The following is a 13,361-nucleotide window of genomic DNA, read 5'->3' as shown; positions in this document are numbered from 1 at the left end:
AGCTCACCTAGTCCCACTCCCCTCACAGCTCACCTAGTCCCACTCCCCTCACAGCTCACCTAGTCCCACTCCCCTCACAGCTCACCTAGTCCCACTCCCCTCACAGCTCACCTAGTCCCACTCCCCTCACAGCTCACCTAGTGCCACTCTCCTCACAGCTCGCCTGGTCCCACTCCCCTCACAGCTCACCTGGTATCACTTCCCTCACAGCTCACCTAGTCCCACCCTCCTCACAGCTCACCTAGTGCCACTCTCCTCACAGCTCGCCTGGTCCCACTCCCCTCACAGCTCACCTAGTCCCACTCCCCTCACAGCTCACCTGGTCCCACTCCCCTCACAGCTCACCTAGTCCCACTCCCCTCACAGCTCACCTAGTCCCACTCTCCTCCCAGCTCACCTGGTCCCTCTCTCCTCACAGCTCACCTAGTCGCACTCTCCTCACAGCTCACCTGGTCCCACTCTCCTCACAGCTCACCTAGTCCCACTCTCCTCACAGCTCACCGAGTCCCACGCTCCTCACAGCTCACCGAGTCCAACTCACCTCACAGCTCACCTGGTCCCACTCCCCTCACAGCTCACCTGGTCCCACTCCCCTCACAGCTCACCTGGTCCCACTCCACTCACAGCTCACCTAGTCCCACTCTCCTCACAGCTCACCTGGTCCCACTCCCCTCACAGCTCACCTAGTCCCACTCCCGTCACAGCTCACCGAGTCCCACTCCCCTCACAGCTCACCTAGTCCCACTCCCCTCTCAGCTCACCTGGTCCCATTCCCCTCACAGCTCACCTAGTCCCACTCCCCTCACAGCTCACCTGGTCCCACTCCCCTCACAGCTCACCTAGTCCCACTCCCCTCTCAGCTCACCTGGTCCCACTCCCCTCACAGCTCACCTAGTCCCACTCCCCTCACAGCTCACCTGGTCCCACTCTCCTCACAGCTCACCTAGTCCCACTCCCCTCACAGCTCACCTGGTCCCACTCCCCTCACAGTTCACCTGGTCCCACTCCCCTCACAGTTCACCTGGTCCCACTCCCCTCACAGCTCACCTGGTCCCACTCCCCTCACAGCTCACCTGGTCCCACTCCACTCTCAGCTCACCTAGTCCCACTCCCCTCAGCTCACCTGGCCCCACTTCCCTCACAGCTCACCTGGTCCCACTCCCCTCACAGATCACCTGGTCCCACTGTCCTCACAGCTCACGTACTCCCGGAGACCCTCACAGCTCACCTGGTCCCATTCCCCTAACAGCTCACCTGGTCCCACTGTTCTCACAGCTCACCTGGTCCCACTCCCCTCACAGCTCACCTGGTCCCATTCTCCTCACAACTCACCTAGTCCCATTCCCCTCACAGCTCACCTAGTCCCACTCCCCTCACAGCTCACCTAGTCCCACTCCCCTCACAGCTCACCTAGTCTCACTCCCCTCACAGCTCACCTGGTCCCACTCTCCTCACCGCTCACCTGGTCCCACTCCCCTCACAACTCACCTAGCCCCACTCCCCTCACAGCTCACCTAGTCCCACTCCCCTCACAGCCCACCTAGCCCCACTCCCCTCACAACTCACCTAGTCCCACTCCCCTCACAGCCCACCTAGCCCCACTCCCCTCACAACTCACCTAGTCCCACTCCCCTCAGCTCACCGAGTCCCACTCCCCTCACAGCTCACCTGGTATCACTTCCCTCACAGCTCACCTGGTCCCACTCCCCTCACAGATCACCTGGTCCCACTCCCCTCACAGAGCACCTGGTCCCACTCCCCTCACAGCTCACCTGGTCCCACTCCCCCCTCAGCTCACCTAATCCCACTCCCCTCACAGCTCACCTAGTCCCACTCCCCTCACAGCTCACCTAGTCCCACTCCCCTCACAGCTCACCTAGTCCCACTCCCCTTACAGCTCACCTAGTCCCACTCCCCTCACAGATCACCTGGTCCCACTCCCCTCACAGCTCACCTAATCCCACTCCCCTCACAGCTCACCTGGTCCCACTCCCCTCACAGCTCACCTGGTCCCACTCCCCTCACAGATCACCTGGTCCCACTCCCAGCTCACCTAGTCCCACTCGCCTCACAGCTTAGATTATCATAGAATTTACAGTGCAGAAGGAGGCCATTCAACCCATCGAGTCTGCACCGGCTTTATCCCCATAACCCAGTAACCCCACCCAAATCTAAGGGCAATTTTGGACACTAAGGGCAATTTATCATAGCCAATCCCACCTATCTCCTGGTCTCACTCCCCTCACAGCTCACCTAGTCCCACTCCCCTCACAGCTCACCTAGTCCCACTCCCCTCACAGCTCACCTAGTCCCACTCCCCTCACAGCTCACCTAGTCCCTCTCTCCACTCAACAATGTATCTCTGCAAAGTATTCCTCTTCAGCCAATCATCCAGCTCTCATTCAAAGGTCTCAATTGAATCTGCCTCCATCAGAGTTTCCAGCCGCTAATGATAGCTTGAACTGCAAATTTGACTTAATTGCACCACCGTGCATTTCAACAGACCAGACACACACTGTCCTCTCCACCATCTTCCAAAACCTGCTCTCTTCTCCTGCAGTGTTTGGAATTTTTGGCACTTGGGATAATGACGGTTAATCAAATAAATAGAACAATGTTATTCCCAAAAATGTTTCACCTGAGACGAGATGGGACTCAACTAAATAAATAGAGCAGTGTTATATTTAACAATATGTAATTCCAATAATCGTGCAGTGGATCTGCTGCTAATTTGTCAAAACTGTTCTGACACGTGAACTGAGTGGGGTATCTTTCTGGTAAGTGTTATGAAACACCACATGATAAGTGAGGTGAGACGTGATGTGTGTTATTGAAAACCATGCTATTATAAATGTATGAATTACTTAAGAAAAATGTGTGTATGGTGATTTAGATCATAAAATTGTAACCTGAATGTTTTTTGTTATCTCTAAACTGAATAAATGAACTAAATAAATTCCTGAACTAAAAAACTGCTTTTACATTACCCTAACTGCAGTATAGTTCGGATTCTTCCTGATTGCATCACAAAGTGTTTCGAAAACAAACCTGACCCCATCCTCGAACGCCCATATCTGCAATAAATTGTTCCCTGGCTTTGACTGCCAGATTGTAGAGACACTCATTAAATTAAAACACGCTGCGTTACAGATTAGGAGAGACACGTAGCGAGGGAAGCAGCCATTCTCCATAAGCCAGAAAGCCCGTTTGGAAATAAAACATTTTCTTTTGTGCTAACGGGCAACTTCTGACCGAGAGGTGAAAGGACCGGCTCTCACGAGACGCTGTAATGTCTAACATCAAAAACATCGCAAGGCTTCACCGACCCTCCAAGTTGAAATAACGGTCGAGCTGTGCCCAGCAATTAGATAACCTGGAGCCCATGGAACTGCCCTTCAGCACCCCTGGTCTTGGGAACAACCCAGGAATTCCTGTGTGTGCAGAAGACTTCTATGCTCAGGAGCACTTTGAACTGCCTGTTAAGTAGGTCTGCATGACGTGCATTTGTGTGCTGGCATGAAAACCCTTTACCTTTTTCCAACTACCTGTTCATTGACAGAATGGGGTGCAGATGTGAAAGAGGTTATATTTATTATTTGACAGTATGTTGCAGTGATTCCACGTTTAAGTCTCCTTTCGTATTGGACAATGCACAGGCACAGGTGAGAATAGCCGTTCTCCATCACGGTGATCCCCGATGTCATTAGGGTACCTTGTAAAGTGGCTTTCCCACTGAGCAAGGTGGTTTCATTCTTTCCCCAAAGTGGACGCATGCGCTACCCACTGTTTCCCCAAATTCCACAGAGAAGTTATTTTCCTCTTTTGAACCTGAGGTTATTTGTCACAGATAAGCCGCCCTGCTAAGCCTTTTCAGCTGTAAATTTCACCACATCTGTATTTGCTGCATCTGTTATCCAGCTTTCTTCTTATGGGAAATGCGCAGGCTGAGATTTCAGCCCTTGTACCAAGCTCTTGCTTGCTGATGCCCTCTTGTCACTGCCCCTGCTGGGGTTTGTGGGCATCAGGGGGACAGGCACCCCTTTTACAAGTGCTGCAGGGGGCACCAATGCCACGGCATGAACAAATGGAGGAGTCTGCCTGCCATCCAAAACTAGTGCCTGGCTGCAGGAAGCCCACTTCTCCCAAGACCCACTCTTTGTTACTGCTTCCTGTATAAGGGACCGATCCACACATCTCTTTACATCAGACTCGTGCCCTTTCAGGGTCCAGCCACCATCTGACGCTGCTCCTTTTGGGGCCCGCACCGGCCCTTCTGGCCTAATTCCATTTTTGCCCACTGGTCATACCAGTTTCCCGTATTGCACTCGGTCTCATGCAGGCCATTCCAACCTGAGTGTGTAACTGGCCTTTTAAACAATTCTCGGCAGATCTATGCTTCAGAACATCAAATGGGGATTTCCAACAGTGACCAAGACTTGGCCTATCCAGATAAATCCCAGCCCTCCTCCAAGCCAGACCGCGCTGTGAGTTATGGCAGGTGTCTGGCATAATGGCCAAGATAATGGCTCCCTGACATTATTTGGCAGCTGAGGCCTAGGTGATATGTACTTTACTGTTTGACATGATTAAGATAGGGAACTCACATTGTGGAGGATCATGGGAAGGAATTTGCAGTTATATCAATATGGTCAATACCAACAAATTACCCACTTTCCCCAGACAGACTGTTTTTTCTCAAACCGGAGGCCTGCACCTGGTTCGTTTGAAAATAAACCAAAACTGCTTCACTCTGCTCTCACCCACTGAAAACAGTTAGTGCTTGGCTGCATTAACCCATGAAGCACCTTCATGTGCCGATACAAAAGCTTTGTTGGCCTGCGATTTTGCACTTTGACTTTGAGGGGAGCTAAATAAATTCTAATGCTCACGATAAATGTGGTTATATATTAAAGAGGCTCTGAGGTATTATATCTGTTTGCTTCACACAGGCCCAGACAGTGTCCAGATGGCCGTGGTATTTTGTACACTGTTGCAATTGTTAATGCCGTTTGGGCAGGATTGAGTCATTCAGGATTGTATTTTTCAGGAACCCGACAGCAGGGTGTGGTCTTGCGTCTACCCGAACAAGTACACCGAGCAGCAAAAGGCCGAAGAGGAGAGGTGGAAAGAAGCAGAGCGAGAACGGAAATTCAAGGAAGAGAGCTCATCGCGACTAAGGAGCAAAGAGATAGCAGTTAAAGAGGAAAGCAAAGACAGCATGTGCTTGGAGTCCCGTTCAACCTCTATGGAAGAGTGCCGATCTGTTGGGAAGGATCCCAGATCAGGACTTCACATTCCCGTGTCCTCCTCGATGGTTCAGCACCCGTCGTACATGCCATACGTCCATGGCTACCCTTACGCAAAGCCTTATGAATCTCCCCACCCGGGATTTCGAGGGGTGACACCAATGATGATGCAGAATTATCCAGGTAAAGGCCAGGGTTCACTTGGCGCTGTCCCGTATCTGGGTGAGTCACCAAGCCAGCAGCAGATTATTAAAAGGTGATGGTGGGCTGCCTTCTCGCCCCGCTGTGGTTTCCAGACTGTTCAACGGTTTTGTGGTCATTTCTGCAGATGCCCATGGTTTTTGTTCCCTAAATTTTAAAAATTGTTTCAAACGATCATTCTCTGGATTACATGTTCATATATCTGGATTACTAACCCATTAACACCTCTTGTTCCATTCTTAGAAATCCACTCTTTGATTCGAGGAAGGTTGACGTAGAACTGACATGCGTGTACATTAACGGAATGTTTTTAGCAGGCTTTGCAGAAAGTATTTCAATGCCTGGTGTCACTTTATTGCACGGAGACACTTGTCGTTTTATACCGCACCGTGGGATGCACAATTGCAATCTCAGTCCAGAGATGTGCAGGTTAGGTGGATTGGCCATGCTAAATTGCCCCTTATTGTCCAATTAGGTGGGGTGATGGGGTTACATTGACAGGGCAGGGGAGTGGACTCAGGTAGGGTGCTCTTTCGGAGGGTCTGTGCAAACCCGATGGGCTGAATGGCTTTCTTCTGTGGTGTAGGGAGCCTTTAGGGTCAATGATTCATATTGCTGAGTTCCTAATCTGCAGCTGCTTCACCATTGGGAGTTGCAAAGCCGAAACCAATGAGTTCCAGGAGAGTTGTCCTTGTAGTGGACCTTTCTGGTGCAATGCTGGTTGCTACCAGAAGGATGTGGCGGCTTTGGAGAGGGTACACAGCTTTACCAGGATGTTGCCTATTCTGGAGGGTATTAGCTATGAGGAGAGGTTGGATACACTCGGATTGTTTTCACTGGATCGACGGGAGTTGCAGGGCGACCTGATAAAGGTCTACAAAATGAATAGCCATGATGTGGAGATGGCGGCGTTGGACTGGGGTGAGCACAGTAAGAAGTCTTCCAACACCAGGTTAAAGTCCCAACAGGTTTGTTTGGAGCCACTAGCTTTCGGAGCAGATGAAGGAGCTCCACTCCGAAAGCTCAAAATGAGTGGCGTGGATAGTCAGAAGCTTTTTCCCAGGAGGAAAAGTCAATTACTGGGGAACATAGGTTTCAGGTGCGAGGTCAAAGTTTAGAGGAGCTAGGCAAGTTTTTTTACACAGAGAGTGGTCAATGCCTGGATCTTGATGACATTGGTGGAAGCAAGTGCGATAGCCGCGTTTAAGAGGTATCTTGACGAATACGATGGGAATAGAGGGATACGGACCCCAGAGATGCAGACGGTTTAAGTTTAGACAGGCTTCATGATTGGCGCAGGCTTGGAGGGCCGAAGGACCCGTTCCTGTGCTGCATTATTCTTTGTTCTTTCCAAGCATAGAAGAATGCTGGAGGGGCTCAAAGAGAGGAGAGGGTAATAGAGAGAATCTGAGTTTTGGAGCTCGCCACCTTTGCAGCTAAGGTTGATGAGATAGACATGAAAAGGGGGGGGGGGGAGGCGCGGGGAAGAAGACATCAATTAATGTGGATCATTGCAAGTCATTTATTTGGGATGTAAGAAAGATAAATTAGAATTTCTTGTCAATGCTGAGTAGCTACGGACTGAGGAGGAGCAGAGAGATTTGAAAGTCCAAGTGTATAAACCATTAAAACCTAACAGACAGGTACAAAATGGAATTTTAAAAACGCTAATGGGATGTTGACTTGATCTCAGACTGGAATGCAGAAGTGGAAGAAGTTACGCTTAAGGCATTTCAATGAATACAATGACTTGATACATGGCAAACTGTTTACTCTGTAAACAGCGATCGACCATTCTTTTTAACTGTTTCATGGGATGTGTCTGTCGCTGGCATTCAGCCCCTCAATCCTGTTCCGCCATCCAAGTTGTTCATGTCACACCTGTACCTCCGCTCCGTTTAACGGCGGTATCACCATGAAACGCAGAGAAAATGGGGCGGGCTCAAGGCTGACTTTGTTTCCCAGGTCCCTAAGAGCATCTCACCTGAGACAAGAAACTCGGGCGGAGTATGTGCATTGTTCTTTGTTGTCCGGAATACTTTGCAGACATTCTGGGCACAGTAAGATCCCATTGGCATCACCTGACCTAAATACAGCCGGATGCATTATATTCAGAAATCAATGTGAAAAATCAACGATTAACACAAAATTCAAAGCTTTCTCTTCCACAAAAGAAAGGTATTATACTAGTTTGTTGGCACTTGGTACTTCTAACGATCCTATACAATAAGACGTGATTTCCTTGATTTAACCTGTATTGTTCAGGTTGGTAGGATCGGAGGACCAGGAGTAGGTTATTTAGCCACAATAAGATCTTGGTAGTTCTGCCTCCGACATTAGAAGGCATTTCAATTCAATTAATTAATAAATCCTGAATAAATGTTGGCCTCATTAATATTGGTTGTCGTAAAAACCTATCTGGTTCACTAATATCCTTCATGGAGGGAAGTCTGCTATGTTTACCCGTTCTGACCTACTTGAGACTCCTGGCAGCTCTTACCTACCAAGCAGGCCACTCCGTTATGTCCAACCAATACAGCTAAAAGCACAGTGGGTGTGCCTATACCACGTGGACTGCAGTGATTCAAGAAGAAGGCTCAAGAAGCTGCCATCACTGAGCGGAGAAGGGATGACTGGGACACTTCATTCCAACTGCCGGTCATACCTCTTTAGGATAAGGTCGGTTGATTTGGTCTGTGGTTGTGGACAGGTGGTGTGACTGCGAGTGAAGCAGGTAAGGGGGAATCCAGAAGATAGGAGTGGAGGAGCCTCAGCCCTTGCAATTGTGCAGCAGGTTTGAGCTGCTTGCGACCTGAATGGATGAGAGCAAGGGCTGAAAGGTGGACGGGCAAACTGCCCATGGCGCAGGAAGCCATTCGGAGCAGGGGGTAAATAGGAATGAGAGTGGTGGTGGGGGACAGCATAGTCAGACACACTACCTCGCGGCCACGAACAAGAATCCAGATGGCTGCCTGGGGCCAGGATTTGGGACATCTGCTCTGGGCTGAAGAGGAACTTGCAATGGGAGGGGGAAGGATCGAGCGGTGATGGTCCAGGTTGGTGCCAACGACATCGGTAAGACGAGGAAAGAGGTTCAACTTGAGGAGTATGAGCAGCTAGGGGCTAAATTAAAAACCAGAACCTCAAAGGTCATATACTCAGGATTACTGAGTACACAGTACTCTGGATGTCATCACACCAGCTGCCTATTTTTATATTCCGCGCACCTTGCAATAAACTACAACATTCCACTTGCCTCCTAATCACTTGGGTGTGCCTGTATGCTAATTTTCTGTGATTCACACACCATGCCATCCAGATCCCTCTGTAACACCGAGTTAGACCATAAGACATAGGAGCGGAAGTAAGGCCATTCGGCCCATCGAGTCCACTCCAACATTCAATCATGGCTGATTTTAACTCCATTTACCCGCTCTCTCTCCATAGCCCTTAATTCCTCGAGAAATCAAGAATTTATCGACTTCTGTCTTAAAGACGCTCAACGTCCCGGCCTCCACCGCCCTCTGTGGCAATGAATTCCACAGACCCACCGCTCTCTGGCTGAAGAAATTTCTCCTCATCTGTTCTAAAGTGACTCCCTTTTATCCTAAGGCTGTGCCCCCGGGTCCAAGTCTCCCCTGCTAATGGAGTTCTGCAATCTCCCCCCATTTAAATAATAAAGCTGCTTTTCTAGACTTATAGAACAGTACAGCACAGTACAGGCCCTACGGCCCACAATGTTGTGCTGACCATTTATCCTAATCTAAGATATTGATAATAATCTTTATTGTCACGTGTACACTTACATTAACACTGCAATGAAGTTACTGTGAAAAGTCCCTAGTCGCACTGAGGGAGAATTCAGAATTCTCAGCTGGTACGGGAATTCTTCCTGCCAAAGTGGACAGGCGGGATTCTCCGACCCCAGATCAGCGCCATTGGCGCTGGCGTGGTCGGCGAGGCGCCGGTCGGGGGCCGCTCTACGCCCCCCCCCCCCCCGGCGATTCACTGCGCGCGATGGGCTGAGTGGCCGCCGAGATAAGCCAGGTCCCGCCGGCGCCTACCCCGCAGGACCTCAGCGTTCGTCCTGTGGGGGCAGTCTGGTGGGTTGACAGCAGTGCGGGGGCGAGGAGAGGTGTTGTAGGGGGTGGGGGGAGGCATTGTCGTGGCCCAGCGACCAGCTCGCCTCGATGGGTGAAAGAGCTGCAGATTGTGGAGGAGAGCAACGAAGGGCGGAGAGCCAAATGGAGCACCTGGAGAACATGTCACGATGTCAGAATGTGCGGATTGAGGGACTGCCTGGAGGGTGGCGGGGGGAGGACCTCTCACTCGGAGCTGAATAGGGCTGACCGGTCGCTTCGGCCGAAGCAGAATGGACCACCTCGAGCCGTGGTAGTCTGCTTTCATAGCTACCACGTGAAGGAGTTTACACATTCTCTCCTTGTGTGCGGGGGTCTCACTCCCACAGAAGATGTGCAGGGTAGGTGGATTGGCCATATTAAATTGCCCACTTTTTTGGAAAAACATTGAATTCGGTACTCTAAATTTATTTTTAAAAAGGATAAGGACCCGGTGGAGTGTCGGTCGTAACGGCCAATATCTCTGAGTATTGTGGATGCCAAGGTACAGGGCGAGGTGCTAGCTCGGAGGTTGGAGGAGTGCCTCCCGCAGGTGATTGGGGAAGATCAGACGGGGTTAATAAAGGGCAGGCAGTTGTCTTCAAACATCCAGCATTTGTTAAATGTAGTGCTCTCTCTAGCAGCAGGGAGGGAGCTGGAGGCACAGGATGCAGAGAAGGCATTTGACCATGTAGGTTTGTGATTGGGCCTACGTTTGTGGAGTGGGTCAAACTGTTGTGTAGGGAACCAAAGGCGACTGTCCGCATGAATGAGATGACTTAGGGGTATTTTCAGTTACATCGGGGAACGAGGCAGGGGTGACCCATGTCCCCCTTCCTGTTTGCGCAGGTGATAGAACCCTTGGCCATTGCTTGGATCATAGAATCATAGAATTTACAGTGCAGAAGGAGGCCATTCGGCCCATCGAGTCTGCACCGGCTCTTGGAAAGAGCACCCTACCCAAGCCCACACCTCCACCCTATCCCCATAACCCAGTAACCCCACCCAACACAAAAGGACATTTTGTACACAAAGGGCAATTTCGCATGGCCAATCCACCTAACCTGCACATCTTTGGACTGTGGGAGGAAACCGGAGCACCCGGAGGAAACCCACGCAGGCATGGGGAGAACGTGCAGACTCTGCACAGACAGTGACCCCCAATCCAGGAATCGAACCTGGGACCCTGGAGCTGTGAAGCAATTGTGCTAACCACTATGCCACCATGGTGCCAAATGGATAAGTGGAAGGGGCTAGTGAGGGGTGGGTGGAGCATAGAGTGTCTTTGTATGTTGATGATTTGTTGTACATCTCCAAACCGGGTTCAGCGGTGGGGTATATAATGGGGCTGCTTAGGAGATTTGGGGCTTTTCGGGTTATAAGGTGAACCTGGGAGAGATTTATTTCAGTGCCTTCCAGTGTTTTTGCCGAAAACATTTTTTATGGGGGTGGAATGGTTGATTTTTGACGTTTGTTTGGGCGGATACGGTAGCAAGGATTCGGTAGGCGGTGATTGAGAGGAGGGTAGCCGTCAGTGGGCCAGATTCTTTCAAACCTGTTGTATTATTATTGGGCAGCGAACGCTGAGGTGCGGGGTTGGATAGGGAGCCGGAGGATTTGTGGGTGAAGATGGAGGCGGGCTCTTGCAGGGGCTCGGGTTGCGGGCGCTGACAACGACGCCGCTCCCGTTCGTCCCAGGGAAATATTCGGGGAAATGGTGGCGGTGGCCACGTTAAAGATATGGAGGCAATTTCGGCAGCACTCTTAGTAGGGGTAGGGTCGATGTTGATGCCGAAATGTGGGAATCATGGGTTGAGCTGGCGAGGTTGGATGCAAGGTTCCGTGGGTGGGAGGAGTGAGGGCGTGAGGGGAATGAAGGGCTTATTCCTCGAAGGGGGGTTTGCGAGTTTGGAAGAGTTGATGGAGAAGTTCGGGATTCCGCGGAGGGAGGCCCTTGGGTATATGCAGGCGAGGGATTTTGAAAAGAAGGTTTCCCCGACATTTCCAGTGGCGCCGCTGTTCTCGTTGCTCGAGGGGCTGTTGTCAGTAATGGGGCTGGGGGGAGGGGGTTCATCTCGATGATTTCTGGGAGGATGTAGAAGGATAGGATGTCGTTGCAGGGGGTCAAGGCCAAGTGGGAGGAGGAGTTGGGGATGGCGCTGGAGGAGGGGCTGTGTTGTGAGGTGCTGCGGAGGGTGAATACCTCAACTTTGTGCGCTAGGCTGGGGCTGATGCAGCTAAAGATGGTACGTAGGGCGCACCTGATGAAGCTGAGGAAGATCCGGTTGTTTGAGGGGGTGGAGGACCCGAAGTTGGAGACATTTTGGACGGTGTTTTTCCAGCATCATGTCGGCGACCTTACACGTAGATTTGGGGCCCAGTCCCCTGGGGACCATATTTGGGGTGTCGGACTTGCCGGAGCTGCAGGCCGGAGCGGGGGCAGGTGTTTTCGCCTGGCTAATTGCTCACAGGCGGGTCCTATTGGGGTGGAGGTCAGCCTCTCTGCCCTGTGCCTCGGTGTGGCTGGGGGACATGATGGGAGCTTCTACATGGGAGGGGGGTGTGCGGGGTTCCACAAGAGATGGGGTTTGTTTATATTACACTTTAAAGAGTTGGCTACCATCAGCTGCTTCAGGGTGGGGGAAAGAGAGTGGGCCTTTTGTTTTGTGTTATTGAGATATTGGAGGATGGGGACGGGGACGGGTGTTTTTTGTTGTTGTTTTGCGTTGTACGTTTAAAATGTAAAAAATCGATTAAAGATATATATTTTTTAACTTCCTAAGTTAGGCACAGATGGTGAGTCCTTCCCCTAGACTTATTCTTTATCGCTGGAACATATCACCGTAAATGTTTGCCATTGCATCGACTGACCTGTCCCTTAATCTAATTTCCCCGTTCACTTCAGCCAGCGCGGTCTTCACACCCTCACAATTGCCCTTATTTAAGGTAAAAATTTTAGTCTTAGACCTACTTTTCTGTCCCTCAAACTAAATGCAAAAATCAATCACGATATGATTGCTGCTCCCTGGGAGCGCGTTTACTATGAAGTCATTAATTAATCCCGACTCATTGCACATGACCATATCTAGAATAACCTGCTCTCGGGTTGAATGTAGAACATGTTGCTCGAAGAAACTGTCCCTGTAGTCTTGAATATTCAGGTCCCAGCCATTGTCATCTTGCAGTCATGTCTCTAGAGTAGCTATCGGAACATACATATTTATTTCTATTTGAGCTCTTAATTCATCATTTTTGTTCCAAATGCTGTGGGCATTTAGATACAGAACCTTTAATTTTGTCCTTTCACTATTTTTGTAGCCAGTAGCTGTATCTGCTGGCTCACTCTTAGGTTTGTGGGATTTGCCCCTTCCCGCCACAATGATTGTCATTCCCCTTATTGCTACCTTGCTTTCTCTCATTTTAAATGATCACACTTGGTCCCTCATCCCCGCTATTTAGTTTAAAGCCCACTCTATCGCCCTCGTCATACAACTCACGAGAACACTGGTCCCAGTATGGTTCAGGTGGCGGTTCCCCCACAGTTCTTACTTTCCCCAGTACTGGTGCCAGTGCTCCACGAATCAAAACCCATTTCTCCCACACCAATCTTTGAACCATATTACCTTTGAATCTGATTTACCCTACCCCAATTTGCTCCTAGCTCAGGTAATCCTAAGTATATGACCTTTGAGTATATCCTGAGTCCTACTCCTAAGTCACATGTTCATGTGGCTCTCCACCATCTTCTGAAGGACAATAAGTGCCGACATTGTCACTGATGCTTAGATCTCAAGAA

General features: G+C 50.4%; 1 protein-coding gene across 9 annotated transcripts in view; it reads left to right on the top strand.

Annotated features, from left to right (window-relative positions):
* LOC140404459 (zinc finger protein 609-like) overlaps positions 1-13,361 on the top strand; it is a 244,241-nt gene that overhangs the window by 213,932 nt on the left and 16,948 nt on the right. For all 9 annotated transcript variants that reach the window (XM_072493031.1, XM_072493033.1, XM_072493028.1 and 6 more), the window contains one exon: positions 5,048-5,429. In XM_072493031.1, coding sequence (XP_072349132.1) covers positions 5,048-5,429 — 382 coding nt within the window. The remainder of the gene's footprint in view (positions 1-5,047; positions 5,430-13,361) is intronic.

Source organism: Scyliorhinus torazame, chromosome 30 (assembly GCF_047496885.1).
Source record: "Scyliorhinus torazame isolate Kashiwa2021f chromosome 30, sScyTor2.1, whole genome shotgun sequence".
NCBI classification, from domain to species: domain Eukaryota; kingdom Metazoa; phylum Chordata; class Chondrichthyes; order Carcharhiniformes; family Scyliorhinidae; genus Scyliorhinus; species Scyliorhinus torazame.
This window is presented reverse-complemented; position numbering and strand designations above follow the sequence as displayed.